At 55.0% G+C, this 21,130-nt stretch overlaps 2 protein-coding genes across 4 annotated transcripts in view; both read right to left on the bottom strand.

The window, feature by feature from the left end:
• ZNF385C (zinc finger protein 385C) overlaps nt 1–11,262 on the bottom strand; it is a 49,416-nt gene extending 38,154 nt beyond the window's left edge. The window contains exon 1 of the mRNA XM_036883276.2: nt 11,184–11,262. The gene's annotated coding sequence lies outside the window, so the exon portion shown is untranslated. The remainder of the gene's footprint in view (nt 1–11,183) is intronic.
• Nucleotides 11,263–12,913: 1,651 nt separating this feature from the next.
• DHX58 (DExH-box helicase 58) lies at nt 12,914–20,824 on the bottom strand. Of its 3 annotated transcripts, none has more exons than XM_057501486.1 (13): nt 20,804–20,824; nt 20,475–20,643; nt 20,085–20,286; nt 19,513–19,703; nt 18,677–18,793; nt 17,970–18,096; nt 17,619–17,810; nt 16,743–16,996; nt 16,074–16,223; nt 15,824–15,985; nt 14,945–15,135; nt 13,788–13,884; nt 12,914–13,490 (listed from the first exon to the last, which is right to left on the bottom strand). In XM_057501486.1, the coding sequence occupies exons 2-13, from the start codon at nt 20,640–20,642 to the stop codon at nt 13,311–13,313; spliced, it is 2,031 nt and encodes a 676-aa protein (XP_057357469.1). In that variant the 5' UTR covers nt 20,643; nt 20,804–20,824; the 3' UTR covers nt 12,914–13,310. The 3 variants fall into 3 exon arrangements, 2 of the variants coding, with proteins under 2 accessions (XP_057357469.1, XP_057357470.1); XM_057501487.1 differs by lacking the exon at nt 20,804–20,824 and adding an exon at nt 20,741–20,758; XR_008997389.1 differs by lacking the exon at nt 20,804–20,824 and having other exon boundaries at nt 13,447–13,490; nt 15,787–15,985; nt 20,475–20,685.
• Between the last annotated feature and the right edge of the window lie 306 nt (nt 20,825–21,130).

Genomic DNA, 21,130 nt, shown 5'->3' on the forward strand with positions numbered 1-21,130 from the left:
TCAGAAGTAAGAGGGAAGCACCGGTTCTCCCATCCAGGTCTTGAAAGAGGAAGAAGGCTCAAGTCATCCATCCCTACCATGATCTAGAAACACCTTTCCACAAAACTACAAGAGCCCCAGAAGGCTCAGTCTAAATCAGCACACAGGAGGGTGGGGGTGGGGAGGCCTGGAGATCCCCGCACAACCTCCCTGCTCCTCCTGTGAGGCCAGCAACGGATTATTGGATGAGTTCGATAGTAATCAGGAGTTCGACAGTAACTCCGTTCGCAGTAATCAGGATGAGATTATCACATTAAACTTTAAAAGTCTGCTCAAAAAGCAGCAGCGCCAGCTGATGATGCCCTTCACCCCCCGACTATTGCCCTCTCCTGGACCATGGCCAGATGAGCTCCAGATACCAGCCACGCAGAGGCTCGAGCACACCAAGCCAGAGGCAGGGGGATGGACAGGATGACCTCTTCAGCCCTGGGCTACTTCTGAGTTGTGGTGAGATGGAAGGGGGAGGGGCTGCAGGAAAGGGGTAAGCGGGGTGTGTGGGAGTGATTTGGAGAACCTCATGAGAGCCAGAGTAACTTGGAATCAAGCAAATAGGCCCTGACTCCAACAATAACAATAAGTAATAATTTCCCTGACCCACGCTGACACTGAGAAGATCAAATAAGATGGCAGGTAGACAGTAGTACAAGCTGTTATGAGCCTTTGTGATCTGAGGCTGACATCGTTAGTTACAGCAGGAGGGATGGTGATTAAGACTACAGGAAGAACGTCCTCACAGCTGGGCACTGGAAACTAACAGGACAAAGAGAGAGAGCAGACCCACGGGCCTGGGTGGGACCCCAAAACCTCATCAATGATCCCCTCTCCCAGCCCAGGGTATTCAGCCCCATGTTCAGACTAAACCCCTCCCTCCTGCCCATCATCTGGCCTCCCGAGGCTGCCAGCCTGTCTACAGTCTTCCCCAACCCAGAGCTATATCCAAACTGTGTTTGTTGCCAATGCAACAGAAATTATTTCAACCTCCTTACTCAGCTTGGCAAAGCCACCTGGGTTGTGCAGAAGAGGCTGGAGCTGGCGGAGAGGAGGCTGGGAACTGGGGTGCCCACAGCAGGGGTGGTGCCCCCCTCAGAATATTAGCTGCAGTAGCAACAGTCTAGAAGGTATTGTGGAGACTGCCCCACACTACCCCGTGGAGGGGGAGGCAAAGCTGGAGGACCCAGGGGTCCTCACTGGGTCCTTGGCTACCTGCCCTCTTACTTAAAGAGCTGCATTCAGAAGAGGCGGGAGAGGCCCTGACTACCAGCCAGGATCAATCCTGCGTAAACTAAGATCTTTGAGTCTTCCCTCCCCACCCTTCATTCCCTAATGCTTTTAGTTAGTTTGTCCAGCAGAATCCTTCCACCCTGGCCCACCCCACTGGACATTGGGGCCCTTTCCCTTCCCTCAGTACAGGGAACTGAGCCTAAACCATCCTTCCCTCAGAAGAATGGAGGCAGGGGGAGGCTGCAGGTAACCCTGAAAATCTGGGGTCACCTGGAGCAGAAGGGAGAGGAGAGTCCCCACGCCCACAGGCTGAAGGAGATGGTGCGGTGGCCACGCTCCACCATGCTGGCCAGGGAGCAGCTACTGACCACATCAAGGAGTCCTCCTCTCCAATCAGTCCAGTGGAAGCACACGTCTGTTGCAGGCCATGAACGAGGCCTTTCAAAATCAGACAAGAGGTTCCAAGAAACGTCCTGGGGATGGGCTGTGTCAGCATGTCCCATTCCCCACCAGGCCCTCGGTCCAGCCTCTAGGGTGCCATGCTGCTTTCCTCAGCAAGACTGCTCAAAGGTCTTGGCTGGGTGGTAGTGTGGGGCCCAGGACAGGGACTGGGCTCTGGAGGCATCAGACCTTGGGCAAGTCACCTTACGTCTCTGATCTGTAAAGTGGGCCCAATCGTATCTGTCCTGTAGGGCTGTTGGGAGCATGAAGAGATGATGTAGGGAAAGTTTCTCCCTTGGTCCCCAGCACAGCGTAGGGGTTCAATAAACTCACTCCATAAACATCTGTTGAACGCCTACTATATACCAGGTCCTCCATTCTATGCCCAGGGCGCCTGGCAGTGAACAAATGTCCTGAGGGGCCCTGGTGAAGCTTGCAGTCTAAGGGGGATAGTCATCGTCAATAAGCAGATAAACACACAAGGTCAAGGAGGATGAGTGGCCATGGACGGAGGGGCAGGCAGTTCAGCCCAGACCTGCTGACATGAGGGACAGACCTTCTAGAGGGTCAACCATGGCTGCTCAGTGGAATCACCAGGGCAGTTTTGAAAACTTCTGATGCCTGGGCCACTCCCCAGGGTTCTGGTGGGATTGGTCTGGGGTGTAACCTGAGCACCAGGATTTTAAATTCCACCTGAGTGATCCTGATGTGAACCAAGGGGTGAATCCCTCACCCTATAGTTTCCCTAAGCACCTGGCCATGTGAACATTACCTGGGGAGCTTGTCAAGCATCCTGGGCTGGGTCCCAACCCTAAGGGTTCAGAGTCAGGGGCTGGAGTGAGCCTATTGTCTGCCTTTTTAGGGTGATTCTGAAGAGCAGGTCTGGAAACGTTTCTAGGAGAGCAAGTCTGATCTTGGTACCCTGAGGTACCCAGGTACTGACCCCAGCCGTGTCCTCACGGAACCACCTGCTGCTTCATTATACACTGACATCCCCTTCTTGCTCTCTGCCTGGGAAGCCCTGCCTATTTTTCTCAGCCAATCAAGTCCTGTGCATCCTCCCAGGCTTACCATTAAGCCTGAGGTCCCCACTGCTGTGGGCTTCGGCTCTATTTCCCTGCGCCTTTCTGTTCCATGTCCATGCTTCACGTCCAGCCAGACCCTGGGCTCCCAGGGAGAGGGCTGGCTCCTCCAGCCATGGGGCACCAAGCCTGGCACCCCACAGGGTCTGACTCATCCTAATTGAAGGAATACTGAAACTACCCCCATCCTCTGCTGGGCACAGCTGCTCCCACAACTGGGCGAAAGGTGGCACCTGATGACCTGCTCCTTGAGATCCCTGCTTCACCCCCTTCTCCTGCCCTGGGCTTCTGGTCCAGGACTCCTCTCAGGTAGTCTGACTTCTCTGCCTCCCGCTACACTCCTAGCCCTGCCCTCGGGGGCCGGCCCGGGGATGGGAGACAGCGCACAGTTATGTTCCCTGAGGCACAAGTGCTCCAGAATACCCCTTCTGTCCCTGCTGAGGAATCAGGTTTCCTTTCTGGGGACTCCTAAGGACCCCTGCCCACCCTGTCCCTTTCAGGAAGCATCATAGTATAGCCATACTGCCTAAGTTCCAATTCTACGCCTGCCACTTCCTAGCTGTGTGCCCTTGGCCACCCCTGTGCCTCAGTTTCCCCATCTGTAAAATAAATAGTACCTTTTTTAGTCGTTATGGGGTTTAAATTAGTCAATATTTGTAAAGTGTTTAGCAAACAGGTTACATGGTAATCAGTATATGTGTTTGTTAAATAATGTGTTTAAAAATGCATGATACTAGCTGGCTTTAGTCAGTCAACAAAGTGGGTCCTAATGATGCCCCATGGGAGGCTGGGATTGAGATTTTATTTTACAGATGAGGAGACTGAGGATCAAGGAGGAAGTGACTTGCCTCAGGTGGGGTCGCGGTCATTTCAAGCCTTTTCTCCGCAAGCACCCAGGCCCACCTCCCTCACTGCTCAGGCATCTGGCCTGTGTACCAACAGAGGCTCCCTTGTACCCCTGCCCAGGGCCACACCCTGAGCTCAGAGCCACGGGCCGGACAAGCACTCCGTGTCTGGGTCTGTTCCACTGCCAGGTCTGCGGCCGCCCTGGCTGCTCCAGCCTCGTGCTCCGGGGGGGCGGATCTGAAGGCCATTCCCCCACCCCTCCTGGTCCCCTGCCACAACCTCAGCAGGGCATCCCTGACCTGCCCTTGGCCACATTCATCCAGGGGACAGATTGGGAGAGAGCCCCGAGGAAAACACCCCAGTTGTTGGTTTCCACCCTGTGCCAACTCCAAGTGGCCAGACTCTGGGGTGTCTTGGGCCTCAGAGGAAGGGAAGGCAGGAGCTGACATGGAGGAATGTCAGGAGGCCCCTCTGGGCCTGCGGGGAGGCCGTCCTGGGGCCCTGAGGAGTGATGGGTAACCCTGCCCTCTCCACCTTCCTACTCTTTCTTCAGTCCCCTCACTCCTCTGCCACCTAGACTGGCATAACAACCTCCTCACTGGGCCCCCTGCCCCTACGCCTCCATCTTCCACCCTCCCAGTCTATTCTCCTTATGCCCAGAAGGCGCCTTTTAAAAAGGCAAATCTGATCATCTCACTGTCCTGCCTAAAATCTGCACAGGCTTCTCCTTCACTTCAGGGGGGAATCCTTACCACAGCCTGGAAGATCTGGCCCCTACCCGCCTCCCCAAAACCTTTCTCCTCTCCCAACCCACCCCTTCCACCAGATCCCTCCCACAGATGAACTGAGATGTAAATACAGTGTCACCTAAGAATATTACTGGTAGAAATAACACTGGCTCTGGCTAGAACCAGATTTAAGAAAATTCATTACCGACTGAAGTGGACAGAAGAATCCAATCTTGACCAAAAGACTTTTAAAAAATTTACATCTTCCAGAACTGGACGAGTTTACCCAGACAATCTCACAATGGTGGAGCTCTTGACCAATGCCAAATTGATCGATGAATCAAATCTGGCAGCAAAATGTATATAAGATTGATGCTGACAGAAATAATTTCAGTAAAATTAAAATGGAATGGAAAAGTAGAAATTTGTTAACTGTACCATAAATGAAACACTGAAACATCTGATCGAGGAATTAAGTTGGATGAATAGAGTTCAAACTGGAAAATACTTTCTAAAAAAATCTTCAGTGTTGGTATGTTTTGGTTTAAAATGTTTGCATTCAAAACATCCTTGGGGTTAAAATGTTCAGGTCAGAATATCCTGTGCCCCCCCCCCACGCCCCGGTCTGGTTTTGTACCGCTCCCTCCCTTGCTTACAATGTTCCAGCCACACTGGGCTCTTTCTCTGGAGCATGCTAAGCTCTCTCTGGCCTCCAGACCTGTTCTCTCAGCCTGGAGTACTCCTTTCCCCGGCTGCTACCCACCCTCTCACGGCTGATGCTGACAAGTCACCTCCATGAGGGGGTCTTCTTCCCTAGGTGCCCTCCTTAAGGTAGATTTCCTTCCCGGCTCCTCATAGTCTCTCTTTTCCCTGTCCTACTCCTCCTTGAATTCCCAGGACAGGGCCTAAAAAGTATAATGCATTGTAGGTGCTCAGCAAATATTTGTTAACTGAATGAATGAATCAGGACCACCAGGGTGAGAGGCAGAGGGATGGATTAGGGCTGACAAAGGCCTCTGGGAGAAAAAAGGGACAGGGTAAAGACACATTCGTCCACCTCTAACCATGCCTAACTCACAACATCAAGTTGTCTAGAAGCCCATTTTAGCAGGAGAGAAAAGAGGAAACAGTTTCAGTCCTGCTTCATTTCTGCCCCTTGCCAGCTTCCCAAGGTTCAGATTCATGTGCCAACTAGCCAGTTGCCCCCCAGCTGGGCTGATTCCCCCCCCCCCAAGCCTGGCTCCCACATTTGGCTGCAGGCCAGGCTATTTGGGGAAACTTCCTGATCCCCCCTCTGGCCTCTCCAGCCCCACACCTCATCTTGCAGCCCTGGAATAGCTGTCCCCAGACTCAACCTAGAGACAGTAACATTCCCAGTTAACATCCAGATGGTTGAAACCATCTCTAAAAGCTTTTCATGTCGCTCTCCCTTCAGGAAGCTACTGGGACAGCAGATACCAGAACCCGGTCACAAGAATGCTACCTACCCACACACTCCCTGCCCAGCTGGAGAACAGGGGTAGGGACCACCAGGACTCTCCAGTGCAGGCCCGGGAAGGTGGGGGAGGTGTGGGGGAGGTGAGATAGAGAGAAAGCTGAGAAATGGCTGCAGCCTGGGGTTTATTTTTGCCCATGGAGCTGCTCTGGCTCAGTCAGTGGAGAAGGCCTGGCCATAGGGAATGAGACCTGGGTTCAAATTCAGCCTCTGCAGGCCTGGGGATTTTGCTACCTCTCCAGGTGCTTGGGGGCAGGATGAGGTAGTTCCGTACACTGCAGAGTGCCATACACAATCCAGGGATGGACGTCGGGGCCCCAGGGAGGTTGTGCCCCAGACCCCTTAGAGCACGATTCCTCTGCTGAAGTCTCAGCCAAGAAGAGTGGGAAGGCAGGTGGGCAGACTTCCCCCACATTCTGAAGTCCATACCCCATGTGTTCCTCTTGGGGAAACCCAGAGAACTCAAGTCCCAGTTCCCAACACCTCCCCAGGTAAGGGATGGGGGATGCAGCGGTGTGTTTCATATCTCCCTATCCTGCCTGTGGGAGGGGGTCAGATAGCATCAGGTAGGAATCAACAGATCAGAGAACAGGAGGGTAGGGAAGTCATGTGGGGGCCAGGGGAGGCAGCAGGGGCATGGATGGGGGAGCCAGCCTGGCCTCTTGCCCGGGCATCTGAAGTGGGAGAAGTGTCTGCGGAATCATTGCTCACCCCACCCAAAGAAACCTTAGTCAAACAAACAGCCAACACAGCCGCTCCTGTGTGAGAAGCCATGGCTGTGAGGAAAGACCCGGAGGGGTGGGGAGGCCCCAGGAGAGAGCAGGGGCTGTTTGAACAGGCCCCGTGGCCCGGGGGCAGCTGGCAGGAATGTTTGGAACAGGGCGGGGAGCACAGTGGAGGTTTGAAGCGGAAGCTGGAGCCTGGGATGGGTGCGTTGAGTCTGGCTGCTTGGAGGAACGAAAAGGGTCAGATCAGCCCCACTCTGGTCAATGCCTCTTCTCAGGGAGAGGCCAAGTTCCCCACACCCTTCCCTTAGCTCAAGGTCAATCAGAGCAACCAGACAGAACAGGGGCTCTACCCCTCATCACTCTGAACCCCCAGCCCTATTGCCCTGGGCCTTGTCACTGAAGAACATTTCAGGGTCTGGAGCCAGAGCCCCAAGTTCTCATCTCAGCAGAGGAGCCCAGAGAGATGGGCCAACATCTATCCCCTCCAGAACCTGATATTTCCCATCCCCTCCTTGCCTCATGATGGAGGGGCCCAGAAGTGACGGAGGCCAGCCCCTGGGATGCTCTGTCACCTTCTAAACACTCAGAGACCTTTAGCTGTCCTGGTCCCCTGGGACATCTCACGAGGGTTAAGATAGAGAGCCACTGGAGAGACACAGCCCCAGACTTAGAGGCAGAGATGAGAGGTAAAGACAGAGACGTAGACACAGAAAGATGACCTAGAGAGAAGCCACACAATGAGACACAGAGCCGAGACAGGAGAGAGACTGAGAGTGGCGGCGGGGATGGGTTGCAGAGACAAACACAGAAAAAAAGAGGAAGAGACTGAGAAAGAGAGAGACAGAGACATACATATAGAGAAAAAGGAAGAGGAAAGGAGACACAGAAAAAGAGAAAGACTCAAAGACAGGGAGAAAAGAGAGAAACAGCAGGCATAGGAACAGGGGAAGGACTGAGCAGAGAGCTTGCAGGGGACAGACACACAGGCTGAGAGGCAGAAAGAGCTCGCAGAATACACAGGGCTGAGAGAATGAGAGACTCAGGACCTGAAAACACTCTCCTGAGAGACTTGGGGGAGCCTGCTGGGGTTTGCAGGGCGTCCCAGGCAGGCAATGTTTCTGCCTCCTGTCACCCGCACTAAACCACTGCAAGCCTCTGGCCCCCAGCCACCCTCAAGTAAGCCAACCCCTGGCCATCGGAGCTGGCGGGTCACGCAAGGTGAGTGAAAAGTCACTGACAGGGAGAATGAGACCGACTGCTGTGAAAAACAGTCAGCCAAGTGCACGTGCCAGGGAGGGGCCTCAGGGATCCGTACCCAAGATTGCACTTCAAGAGGTGTTTGGGGTGTGAAACCGTGTACAGCGACATCTGAGAGTCCATGTGAGTGGCATGCGTGCCTGGGCCTGTGAGAGTGTCTGAGTGTGATTGTGAGCATGCATGAGACTGAACGTGAGTGGTGTGTGCGTGTGAGTGTGTGTGGATCCAGTTCCATCCAGCACTCCCAGCACTACTGAGGCCAGGGAGGCAGGCTTGACCTTCAAGCAGCCCAATCAGAATCAACGAGTGAGTCAGAGATAGCCACAAAGAGGCTGTATGCCTCCCTCTTCCAAACAGACAGTGTGTCCAGGTGCCCGAGGGCACTCAACTACAATTGAGACCAACATGCCAGTCATTTCCACCAGGGATGATTCCCACCGGCCGGCCAGCTGGCCCCCACACTCTTCCCCATCCAAAGCCCAAGATCCAAACACACAGGAGGTCCCACATTACAGACACACAGCCCCCTTCCTGACTGTGGACATAGCTCCCTCTGAGAAGGACAGCTGGAGGGACGGAGGGAACACTGGGCTTCCCTGGTCTAATGTCCATCCCTCCTGCTGCTGCAGCCCAGTTACCTCCTTCTTGCTCCTGGGGTCCAGCAAGTGCCCACACCCTCCCCACACTCTCTCCCCCTTATCCCTTCCCTCTTATGCATCACAGGACATTTTTTAAAAATGTCCCAGTTTTGGGGTGGAGAATGAGGTCAGGAGGCCCAAGGGGACTGCTTGCTGGTGACAGCTGACAGTCTTCATTTCACCTTGAACTCCTTCCTGGTCCAGGTGGGCATGTCGTAAGCCCAGTTTTGCAGGGGTACTACTATACTGGGGACAGGCAGAGCAGGAAGGGGGTTCACCAAATAGCAGCTGCAAGGCCCGCCCCTAACATTTGCAGGGTCTGGGGCAAGAGGACAAATGGGGGCCCACATAACACATATCTAAATATTTAAAAGTTATGAATCAAGCTATCAAACTGTTAATTGAAATGTGTTCTAACCTCTCACCTTGACAAACACACTTTTCAAAACAACCTGGAAAACCATGTTCCAATTTCGATTTCTCTCACTCCTGGGAGTTTTGCAGGAGAATAAGGCTGTGTACAGAGAGACCGATCCACTCCCACCCTGACCCCAGCCAACAGCCCCCCTTTCTACTGCCAGCTCCTTTCTGCACTGAAAGGGACTCCTATGCACACATGACACCCAGCCTCAACCTAGTTCCATTATCATGCCCTGCAAACAGCTGCCCCTTAGCCATTTCAGTGGTCCCTCAGGTTTGGCACACTAGTGGCATAACATTCTCAGAGGAGAACAGGCCCAGAAAAGATACTTGCCCCAGCTGGGAGCAGGGACCTGCTGGGCAGGGGCATCCAGACGCAGAGATGGGGGGGTACAGTCTTAAAGGAGATGCACAGACTCATTCCCTTGGTCCTGCTGAATCCGCACCTTGCAGGAGAGGGATGGCCAGAGAAGGGCCATAGTGGAGCCCCTGAATGTGCCCAGCTAGGACATGGGCACCCCTCCCTTGTCCAGATTTAAGGGTGCTTACTACACCCAGCCTTCCTTGACAGCCTCTGGAGCTTGGGCCAGAGAGTGAAGCTGTCTTCCCATTGGAGGGCAGCTTGGACAATCCCCAAACAAGAGTTTCAGTTGCTTGTATTATTTATCCTCCTGGAAAAATTTAGCGGTTTGATCCCAATTTGTGGATTCCTGGAGGTGGGGAGGGCAGGGAGGTAATGGCAACCGGGCCCGCCCCTTTTTCAGTTGGGTCTCTGAGTCAATTTGTTCCCCTGAGGCATAGCCTCAGGTGGGCTCCTGCTGCCCCTGGTCCCTGCCCTGTTGGGGCCCCTCACCTCACCCTGGAGACAAAAAACAGGGAGAACTAAGGGAGGAGGGGAGGGGCCCCAGGCAGATCCAGCAGAGGGCAGGGGCTGGTGGGGTGCTGGATGGCTTTCTCTGGACATGCTTGCAACCCCCACCCACACTCCCCACAGATGAGCTTTGCTGTCCTACACATGAGGGGACACTCACACTTGTTGAGCCCTCCCCACTGTGTGAAGTGCTCTACATGCATATTCTCATTTAATCCTTGCAGCCACCCTATGAGGTGGGTTCTATTATTATCCCCATTTTACAGGTGGGGCGAGTTCAAAGAGGTTATGTAACTCCTCCAAGGTCATATAGTAGGGAGAGGTGATGGAACTCAAGTCTGATTGACACCCAAAGCCCTTGTATAGCACAGTTGCCCCCCAGAAGTAAGAAGATGACAAACAAGCAGAAGAGATGAGGTCAGATGTGAGAAAGAACTTCCTGACAGTGGTTGTGTGGTGGGAAGAGACAGTGGAATGGGGAAAACAGACACAGGAAGCCCTCCCACCTGATTTAGATCTTGGTCTGACTGCAGGCTTGTGATGGTCTCTAGAAGGTCTGTGGGGTCCTGACTGGATCCAGGGGCAGCATCCTGACCTCCCTCTGTGCTACAACCTGGGGTCTTCGGCTCCACCCCAACCCAGCACCAATGCCCAAAGCCTGACTCTCCTTTGTGGCCCAGAGCTCTGAGCATCACACCTGAGCTGTCAGCCCAGGACCTCCTCTTCCCGGAAGCTTTCCTTAAGGCTCTGGGAGGAGAGACCCCTTTCCCACAGTCCAAATTCCAAGACGGAGGGTGCAAATTGCAAATGGCCCCCACATCTGCAATAAGGTGCACTTCCGGAAAAGATCTACCCTGTCCCCAGGCTCTCTGGGTTCCCCAGGCCACAGCCCCCTCACCCATGCACATTTGTACCCAGGTGTAAATAAATGATGCAGTGCCCTAGAGCTCAGCAGAAAACCCGGGCCCCCACTCAGTTATGCGGTGGCTCTTAACCTCACTTGCCCACAGAATACAAGTTTGGGTCCCCCATCACTCCCCAGGGGAAAGTAGGGTGCTGTACTTGAATGAGGCACAGGACACGCTAAGTTAAGGAGGTTTCTCACCTGGAACCCTGTAGCCACCACCTCCAACTTGCTCCTCCAGAAAACTGATGGTGGGATCTGCCCTCCCCCATCGCTCAGAGCCCGCCCCGGCACCAGGGGGCGGCCAGCGGGACCCTCTAAACTTCTCCAGAGTTTAGTCCCACCAGATAGATGCCCAAGGTCGGTGAGCAGAGCCCATAGGAATGTCCTCTCTCCCCCTTGGGGTGCCCCAGTTTTGAGACGAGGGCACAGGACAGCTGGAGGGGGCTTCCTTGTTCTGCCCGCGCTGCCCTCGAGGTCCTCGGCGTGGACCGGCCCACGTCGCTGACTTACCTGCAGGGCAGGGACGGAGCCAGCCGCGGCCACCTGCTCTCGCAGCGCTCCGGAGCGCAGCGGCTCCGCGGGGCCGGGGCTGGGGCGGGGCCGGGGGCGGGGCCCGGGCGGGGGAGCCCCTCCCTGAATCTCCGCCACGGGGGGGTGGGCCGGCTTATTTAGGTGGGCAGAAAAGGGGGGGGGTCATCCGGGCCACTAGGGAGAGTCTGGAGCACCGGCTGTTCTGAGCGCCGGGCAGATAGGATGCCTGGGTCTTGAGGACCTCAGCTGTCACTTTTTCGGGCAGTCTTGCCCAGATGCCCTGCAGGCGGTGGCTCCACATGAAGACCCCGCACACGAAGAAGAATGTCCAGGAACCCCTCCTTGCCTGAGTTTCCCCTTCCATCTGAGCTCAAGAAAGCTCTCCCGGCCTGGCAAGGTAGGTGCGACATAGGACTCCCCCTCTTAAATAAGGGTCCTCTATCCAAGGGTCAGTGGTGCAGGGGTTCAGGCCACCGAGGGGACCATTACGTGCCCGGGTCATCTTTATCCTCAGTCCATGGCTCTCCCTGCAGCCCAGCCCCTCCTCTGCCCCCAACACCAGCTCAGGCCCCTCAGCTGTCACTGTTTAGTTCTGGAATGACAGGCGTTCAGACTCCCTGCGTCCAGCCACATTCAAGGCCATTGAGCTTAGCACCCCTGGTCCCCTGCCCCCTCTTTCTATCCCGCCCCCTCGCTAATTTTATTGACCTGTAAAAGGCACGTTGCTGGCAGGGAGATAACAACTGAAGACAAAGTGGAAAGTAAAGGGTCAAAAAGGGGCCCGCCCACGTGGAGGAGATGGAACAGGAGGGAGGAGAAGGGTGGCTCCTGGAGCCAGGGCCACAGGAAAACCAGAGATTAGGAGAGACCCTGGGAAAGAGGGGTACACTGTCTGCAGGGAATGGAGGCCAGGAAGACTGGAATGGGATTGCAGCCTCAATCACACAAGAGGCAGACTAAAGAAAGAAGATGCTAGGGGAGAGTGTGTGATTTCCCATATACCCTTAGGCAGGACCAGAGATATAGCAGGAGGGAAGGGGGTTAGATGGCAGGAAGGACTACCGCCCCACTCTCATCTCTCTGTCCTAGCCCCCTCCTTTCCTCTTGAAGGTGACTTCTGCCTGCTGGGCCTCATGCTACAGAAATAGCCCTTTCCCTGAAGAATCAACCTAGATCTTGCCTTTCTTTTTCTTTCTTGTCAAAATGAGAACAGAAAATTCAGGCCTTTGCAACTCCCCTCATCCCCATGCCTAGCTGGGCCCCAACCCCTCCTGGATCTTAGCCTCTCCACTAGCTGAGGGGAGATGATCTGGGGGTTAGGGGAAGATGGAAAGGGGCACTGGGGCTGGAGATTATGGAGTGGAGGGGGTAGGAAGGCCTTATATTTTGTTGCCTCTCCAATTTAGACTTTTGATGCTGTCTCCAAATAAGGTTATATGACAGCCATAAAGAATGGTGTTAAAAAAAACGTGTAACATTAAAATATACCATAAAGCAGATCAGTAGATGGGGAGGTAGAGGAGGGAGGGATTATAATGGGAAACCTGGGAACTTTCGAGGGTGCTGGCTATGTTCATTATCCTGATTGTAGAGGAGCATAAGTATGTTAATACTTATCAAATTGCATACTGTAAATATGTACAGTTTCTTTATGCCAATTATGCCTCAACAAATTGGTTTTAAAATACCACACATTTTCTACACCAATATTGTATTCATTCTTAATTTATAGGGAGCCTCCAAAAATAGGGGAGGCCTCAGCAGGAAAGGAATGTTGAGGGGCCAAGGGGAAACAAGCAGTGATTTCTAGTACAATGTGGCCATTTTCATGCCTCAGTTTCCCCCAATTCCATCCAGTTCTTATGAAAGCATCTATGCAGGGGTGGCAGGGATCTGGGATGAGCTGCGGCCCTCCAGCTGCTTCCTCAGTGTGGGATTCCGAGTCAGCCTGGGCATCCAGGGTTCCTCTGCAGCTGGTCAAGCCCGGTATCTGGCTATCTGGCACTGGTGACTCAGGCGGGCTGGGGTGGGTCTGGCTCCAGTGGTGGCTGCTGTGGGTTCTCCTGCCCCCTGCAGCCCGAGCTGGGCACTGCAGTGACAAGGTGGTCAGGGGGAGAGGTCCAGGCTCTGGGCACAGTGCTCCAGGTAGTTGAAGTCAGGAACTGGGAAGGGCACTCGGGACCACTTCCTGGCCTGGACCCGCCCTCTCGGTGTCTCCAGCAGCATGCTGCGGACTTCAAGTGCCGGTAGCTCCACTGACTTGTAGATTATCTGCAGACCCCAGACCTGGGGGTGAGACAGAGATGGCTATGTCTGGGTCTCTGACCTCAGCTGGGCCTCTCTTCTCAAGCTGGGGTCTATGAATGCAGGGCTTATGTCTCCCATCTCAGACTGAGAGCTCTCCCCTCATCACACTGTGTGCTCCCTGAGAGGGGGGTGGGCCACTCTCCTGAGACTGGGGGCTCCTGCAGCAGTGCCGTCTCCCCCACCCCATTGCAGGCACCCAGATGGCAGAAGCTGGGCCTCCTCTCAGGCTGAGGAGTTCTGAAGACTGGAGCTAAGGGTCATGGCCCTAGCACTCACCTCCCCACAGTTCCTGCAGCGGATGACACCTCCAGGCTTCCAGTCCTTGAAGTCTCTGTCGATGACCACAGGCCTCCAGGAGACATTGTAGTAGACCCTGCAGAACGAAGAGCGGCCTTGGCTCTCATGCCCACTCCCAACATCTCATGTGCTCCTGCTTGCTGGGCCTCTGCCTGGGCCTTGGGCCTTTCTGCCTGGCCAGAGGCACAGAGCCTCCTGGGGTCAGGAAACCCAGTCTCCAATAAGCTCTGCCTGTGCTGCCTCCATTGCATTCCCTTCTGCCCAAGGTCAGCCTCAGCACCACTCCCCAAGATGGTCTCAGCAGTCTCCCGAGGATCTTCCTGCCCCATCCTTCCATCCTCTTCATCCTGAGTCCTGACCCCAAGCCCTCCTACCAGCTGCCAGAGTGATCAACTAAACATTTGTAAACCTGACCCTGACATTCCCTTGCTCTAAATCCCTGCAGAGCTCCTCATTGTCTCGGATAAAGGCTAAACTTTCAGGTCTGGCCTTCACGGTCCTTCACAGCTGGTCTGTCTTCCTTCAGAATCTCATCCTTCATAGTCTCTTCCACTCAAGTCAACCAGCATTCCCCCTGCCGCATCATCCCTGTCTATATTCACCCCACATACCAGCCCTATTGGTCCTTTAAGACTTAGTTGAAATGCTACCTCCTCAAATGAGAGAACCTGTGTGAGATCCTTGGCACAGTGGCCTGGCACACAGTAGGTGCCAAATAACTACTTGAATGAACGAATGGATGGAGGACGGGGAAAGATTAGCACCAGGGGGCAGAGGATGAGGGGATGGTTCAGGGACAACCAGCCCTCTTGATGTCTTCAGAGTATGTAGGCCCAGGGTCCAGTCTGTGGCCCCTTGGTATTTGGCACACTGAGTTCCAGGTCATGCTCAACCACATAGTGGCTGTGGGAGCTTGGGCCATTTACTTAGTCTCTCTGAACCTCTGTTTCCTCACCCATAAAGGGGCTGGTGATAATACCTACCTAACCAAACTTGTGAAAATGCAAACTCAATACTGTTAAAACGCTCTTTAAGCTCCCAAACCCTCAGAGTAAACTCTGGATGGGAGGGGGGATTGTCAGCCCCCTATTGCATCTCTCCTCCCTCATATGGATAGCCCCTTCCACAGGTCTCACGAGAAGTTGGGGTTCACGTTGACATGGTGGGCACCCTCCACCTTCCGCAGGTCACTCCCCTGGCCCACGGCCACCATGCAGTTGACACAGAGGAGCTGCACGTGCTCTGCCAGGAACTGATTCTGCTGACTCTCCCGCTGGGCCGCCTGGGCTGCCCGCTTGACCAGGGCTGCCTGCTGCAGGTCCCGGATCTGGAGTGGGAGGGAACACCAGTCATGGCTGTGGCCCAAGAGACCTGACCCCAGGATTGCACCCAAGCAGACAGAAAGCTCTCCCAAAGACCTTAGATCATTAGTACCCAGAAGACTTTTTTGCTTCTAAAAACCCTCCTGGAGCTTTTACAAGCAGCTCTGTGGAGAAAAGTATATGGGGAAGGGGTAATGGCTGGAGCAGGACAAACTTTCTTGCTGATTCTTTGTCCCCTCTTTGGAGGATTTTGCACAAAGCTGCTTCTTGGAATCCAACATGGGGCATCATTAATAATCATGCTGGGACAACAGGAGTAAACAGGGACCACCCTGGGCGAGGTGGTGACCCTGCCTCAGGGGAACTGATTTAAGTCCTGGTTCTGGGCTTATTTTGTACATGTGTCTTTGTTTCCTGCCTTCCTGGTTCCAGAAGGACTGTAAGGCAGCTCTCACAGATACACAAAGTATATGGTGACAAGGATAAATGAGAAGCCCTGGACAAGGCCGGTTCCCACTGTCTTCCCTGGCAGTTCCACCCCTGGCCTCTACCTTTCCCTCGATTCAAACCTTCCTTAGGTGGGCCAATTAGCCCTCAGAGAAAAGAGGAACAGTATATGTGTGTGTGCAGAGACCTTCCAGGAGGAGCGTCCTCACCCCTACTCCCCGCAGCGCACGCAGGCTGCCCACAGACCTTGGCCTGGTACTCGGCCTGGGCCATCTCCTGAATAGCAGCCACTGCCCGTTCCATCAGGGTCTCAAGGACCTCATTGGTCAGCTCCCGCCGAAGCTCCCTACTGCCTTGGAGTGCCACAAAAGAGTATACACTCTGACTGGCCCGAGCACGGCCCCTTGCCTGGGGAAGGAGATAAAGGAGGGGCCTGAGTGGGGCTGAGGTCCCACCCTGGATCCTTCAGGGGCTGGTGGTGGTGGGGGTTGGGCACCTGGACCATGGAGATCTCGTTGGTCAGGAGCCCATAGCGCACCACCACATTGCACTGGGGGATGTCCAGCCCCTCCTCTGCCACACTTGTGGCCACCAGGAGGTTCAGGGTGCCAGCCCTGAACTGCCGGATCACGTCTTGCTGGTTCTTCTGGGGGTAGAGGAGAAAAAGGATGGTACATGAAGTGGCCTGCTCTCCTGCAAGCCCAGCCTCTCCTGGTTCAGCCCTTTCACTCACAACCTTGGCTGCCTTCCCTAGAGACCCTGAGCTTCCACCTCTATCTCCAAGGACCCCCACAATCTTGCTCATCTTCCCAGGTGACTAACCCCTTTCTCCCCTAGGAACTCCTAAGGGTCCCTGTCCCAATGCTCTAGGAGCTCTCAGGACATATTCTTCTCCCATAAGGAACCCCAAAGCCCTGCCTCTGTCCTGAGGACATCACTCACCTCTTTCCTCATAAACCCCCAAGCCTCTGCCTCTCTACCCACAGAGATTCCCAGACTGAGGAACCTTCAGCACCGGAATTCTTGGTGTCCACCTCTCTCCCCCAGCTCTCTGCCTTCTCCCCGAGTATAATCAGTTCCCCTTTTCCATGCTGCAGACTCTGTCTTTTCCTCTTCTCTCCTAGGGATCTCCCCCAGCCTCTGCTCCTTTCCCCAAAGCCCACACCTGGGTCATATGGATGTTCTGGCCACTGTTCCCAGCCCCAATCAGCAGCTGAGCCCTGATGTCCACCGTCTGCAGGCCGGGCTGCTGCTGGAGCCAGAGCAGGAGGGAGTGAGCACTCTGGCGTGTTCGGGTGAAGATGATGCCCCGGGGGCTGTCAGAGCTCCCGAACTGCCTCCGCAGGATCTCTTCGAGCACTTCCAGTTTCGGGTTCTCTGGGCCATGAGTCGCCAGGTGGGCCAGCTCCTTCTTGTGGTCTGCCGCAAGAGCCCAAAACATAGGCTCAGGACTCAGGCCTGGAGGTGGGCAGAGCTCACAGGGACAGAATTGCAGGAGTACAGAGGGGGCCCGAGGACACCTGGTCCTGCCAGATTCCCCCGGAGCAGCATCAAGAGCAGTTAGACCCTCTGCATGCCAAGCCTCAGAGCTGGCCAGCCCGACACCAGGCACCTACGGGACAGAATCCTCTGCTCACAGACCTAAGGCAGCACTCTTCATGCTGACCTCTGCTACTCAGGATTGACTCAATCTCAGGTCTCTTCAGAAAGTTCTTTGTCCCCCTAGCCTGTGCTGAGGTCTCCAGCCTTAAATTTCACCCTCTGACCACCTCACTTCCCATGTTTAAAGGTACCACACACCTGAGACTTTTAGGGACAGTCCCAATTAAATGGTTTTAAAAAAATCTTTGTCAATAATGTGACTTTGTATCATTTTCTGTCTATACAAACCTTCACGAATGAGAGCATACATTTTTTGTCATATTCACAGCTTTGACTTTTGGTTAGAAAAAAAGGGCTCCAGTTGACACCTTCCCAAACCTGCACGGCACCTGTGGTCTGGCTTGCCTCTGAACCCTAGTCCGGTTCCCACGAGCCTCACCATCGAACAGCGCCAGCAGCCAGCGCTCAGCAAGCAGGACCTGGGTCTTAGTGGTGCGCTCTGTGTCGTAGAAATTTTGCAGCGAGGCCACAGCGTCCACGGCGCGGACGGTGTCGTGGATGAGCAGCGCGTCATTGTAGCGCCGCAGGTGAAGCGCATACACCCGCCGATCCTGGAGCCCGGCCTCGGCCGCTGCGGATGGGTAAGAGGCGAAGGGTCTGAGTGACCACGCCCCCTCTCGTCTAGACCCCGCCCTCGAAAGGCTGAGCTCCTTCCCGAAAGGCTCCGCTAGGGCAGGCCCTGTCCCAGACCACCCCGGCTGCCTCTCTCCTGGCCGTAGGGCCCTCTCACCAGCCTGGCTCTGCTCCACCACCTGCTGCTCGTACACCTGAGTCCCAAAGTCCCGGCTCAACTCAGGCATTTCCAGGTGGTCGTGGACTTGGTCCATGAGCTTCTTCAGTAGGTCTCCAAATGGGTCCTGGATGGGAAGAGTGAGGGCATGAGGGGACTCCCATACAGGTCTGGGGAATGGGTACCCAGTGGGGGCGCTGACAGCCGCGTGAAGCCACACTGCCACTGCTATCAGGACGGTGTTGGAGAGGAGGGGTTTCCAGAGGGAGGCCGCCTGGGATATGAAGGGGTCCTGGCTGGAGGCAGGAGTCGGGCTGCTGAACCCAGCTCCTGTTCTGCCTCTTCCAGCTAAGTGACCTCTGGCCCCAGAACAGCGATGTCTAGTCCTCGTCCAGTCCTGTCACAGAAGACACCATGCAGGGTCCACACTGCATGACAGAGGTTGGAACAGCCTCTGCACAAAGTGCCCCAGATTATGGTTTACAAAACATTTTACTGTGTGTCCTGGGTTTTGACAGAGGCCCACCGTGGGCAATCAGGCTGTGGGCATGGGCTATATCTGCCCCGTTTCCCAGAAAGGAGAAATGGAGGCTCAAATACATAGCAAGTAACCTGAAGTCACAGAGCTAGTGAGGGTGGAGTCAGGGCTCAACCCCAGGTGCCCTAACTTCAGCAGCCCACAGCCCCGTGCTCCGCCCCCCACATACCCGGCTACGCCTTTGGCAGAGGTCATACTGTTTGCAGGGGTGGTGGCTGCACTCCTGCAGCTGAGGATGGTAGTTCTGGGGTGACATGATGCGCCACGTATCTAGGTTGGCACAGAGCTGGAGCAACAGAAAGGGGTTCATGAAACGGAGTCCTAAGGACAATGGACAGAGCTTTGGGGCCGTATGGGTCCTTGCTACCACTGGGCAGGATCATTGGGAATGGGGATTCAGTTATGCAGCAAAGATTGATTGTTTGCCCTCTCTGCTCCTGGTGCTGTTCTAGGTCCTGGGATACAGAGCACCTTACCTTGGAGTTGGGAGAGAGATGATAAACCAGTAAAGCGTAACAGAATTAGAAATTTCAGATAGTATTAAGCTCTGAAGAGAGTAAAATTGGATATACTATAGAACATAGTGGGGGTGAGGAGGGAAGACTTAGAAGAATAACAAAAAAGAGCCAGACAGATAAAGGGCTGGCGGGGGGGGCGGGGTGCAGCATTCAGGGCAAGAGGAATGGCAAATGCAAAGGTCCTGAAATAGGAGGAAGCCTGACTTGCTCAAAATACAGAGAGTATGTCAGTATAGTAGGGGGGAAGTGGAGGGCAGAGGAAATGAGATCAGAGAGGTAGGCAAGGGCTAGATCACAAGGAACTTTGTAAGTCAGGGTAGAGTTGGGAGTTTAGGTATGATAAGAAGCCACTGAAGTCTGCAGCTTAAGTGAAGAAGGAGCTTGGACCCTGCCTAGGTAGGGCTGGTGGGTATGAGGTTGGGTAGGGCAGACCCAGGGAGGTCCCTGGTGGGTCGGGTGGGGGGAGGGTCACTGGGGCCAAGCTGACCTGCAGGATGTGCTCAATGGCCCCATCAAGTGTGGAGGTCCCTCCAGTGCCTGGGGAGGCTGTGAGACCCAGCACCTGGGGCAGGGGACGTGTCCTCTGGAGTTTATGCTTCAGGTACCGGTTCAGGATGATGTTGTAGATAGTGTCTTTGTGCGTGTGGTGACACTCATCCACCACGAGCAGGGAGAAGGCTGGGGGCACATAGGGGAAGCCTGTGACTTAACGTTTGCAAAGCCCTTCCTCCCATAAGCTTTGTTTCATGTAGTCCCAAGTTCCTCTGAGAACTCCTTCTTCCCTTGACAACTTGCAGCCAGGACCCCAAGAACGGGCCAGGTAGGGATGATTTACTTCCATTTTACAGATTAATAAGCAGGCTCAGCCGGGAGAAAGCACTTGCCCAAGAGACTGCACCATAGCCGGGTCTATTTCTACGAGGCGGTATGCTGAGCTTTGGTGATTGGAAAGCCCTCACTCCCACAGAATCTCCCAACATATTTACTAGAAGAGGTGCCCTGGGGTGGGCATCAGGGGTGCCCCTGGTGCACGCCCCTTGCCCTGCCCACAGCCCTCACCATTGAGCTCCACGTGCTCCTCCTCCTCGGGGCTGGTCAGTGCCATCTGCAGCAGTTCGGCCGTGCAGATGAGGAGGTCGTGGCTCCGGGCCAGGTGGCCAAAGCCAGCCCGTGGCCCCATGTCTCCACTCAGCGCTGTGATCGTCCAGTGCCCATCCAGCATGCGGCTGAACTCCTCACAGAGCTGGGTCACCAGGTGCACCTGGGGGTGGAGAATAAGACGGAGAGGAAGGGGAACAAGGGGGATGGGAAGGGGCAAAGCAGCCCCCGGAACACGGCTGGGGACTGGGGTGGCGAGGTTAGGGATGGCCACAGCAGCTTTGGAGTTCTGCAGGGTCTTGAGAGGCACTGAGGAGCTGCAGCCCCACTGAGGGAGGGCAGGCTACTCACCCTGTTGACCAATACAACCACCTTGGCCCCGTCCACCATCTCTAGATGCCTCTTGGCCACATAAGCAGCTGCCCGGGTCTTCCCAGCGCCCGTGGGCAGCCATATGATGATATTCTTGCCCTCTAGGGCAGGCATGATCACCTCCCACTGGTAGGGTCGCAGCTCCATTCTGGGAATGGCAGGGGACTCAGACCACTGGTCCTCCCAGCCCCCTTCCGGGCTCAGCCCCCTCCCTGTGCCCAGCCAGCCCAGTCTGGCACAGAGACCTCCCTTTGCCCAGGACTGCACCGTGCGTGAAGGAGGTGGGGCAGGGAACTGGAGGGACCTACCAAGAACCTGATCCGGCCACACCAGGAGACGGGAGTAATTGTCTACACCTGATCTCTGCCAAGCCCTGGGCTCATCTGCACCAGCAGCCACGGGTGGCCCCGCCTGGATTAGCCTTGATGTCGCTAGGCTCTGCCGAGATGGAGAATGGAAACTGAAACTGAGGGGAGGAGCAAGCCCGGCAGAGCTCAACCTTCAGATCTCCCTTCCCTCCACCCAGAGCTGCTGGAGCTTAGGCAGGGGAAATGCTGACGGCTGCTGGGAAAGCACCCTTTCCCTCCTCCTGAGTCCCGCTGATCCCATTCCCAAGAGCAGTCTTCACCCCCAAC

The sequence above is a fragment of the Manis pentadactyla genome, chromosome 4 (assembly GCF_030020395.1).
Source record: "Manis pentadactyla isolate mManPen7 chromosome 4, mManPen7.hap1, whole genome shotgun sequence".
Classification (NCBI taxonomy): Eukaryota; Metazoa; Chordata; class Mammalia; order Pholidota; family Manidae; genus Manis; species Manis pentadactyla.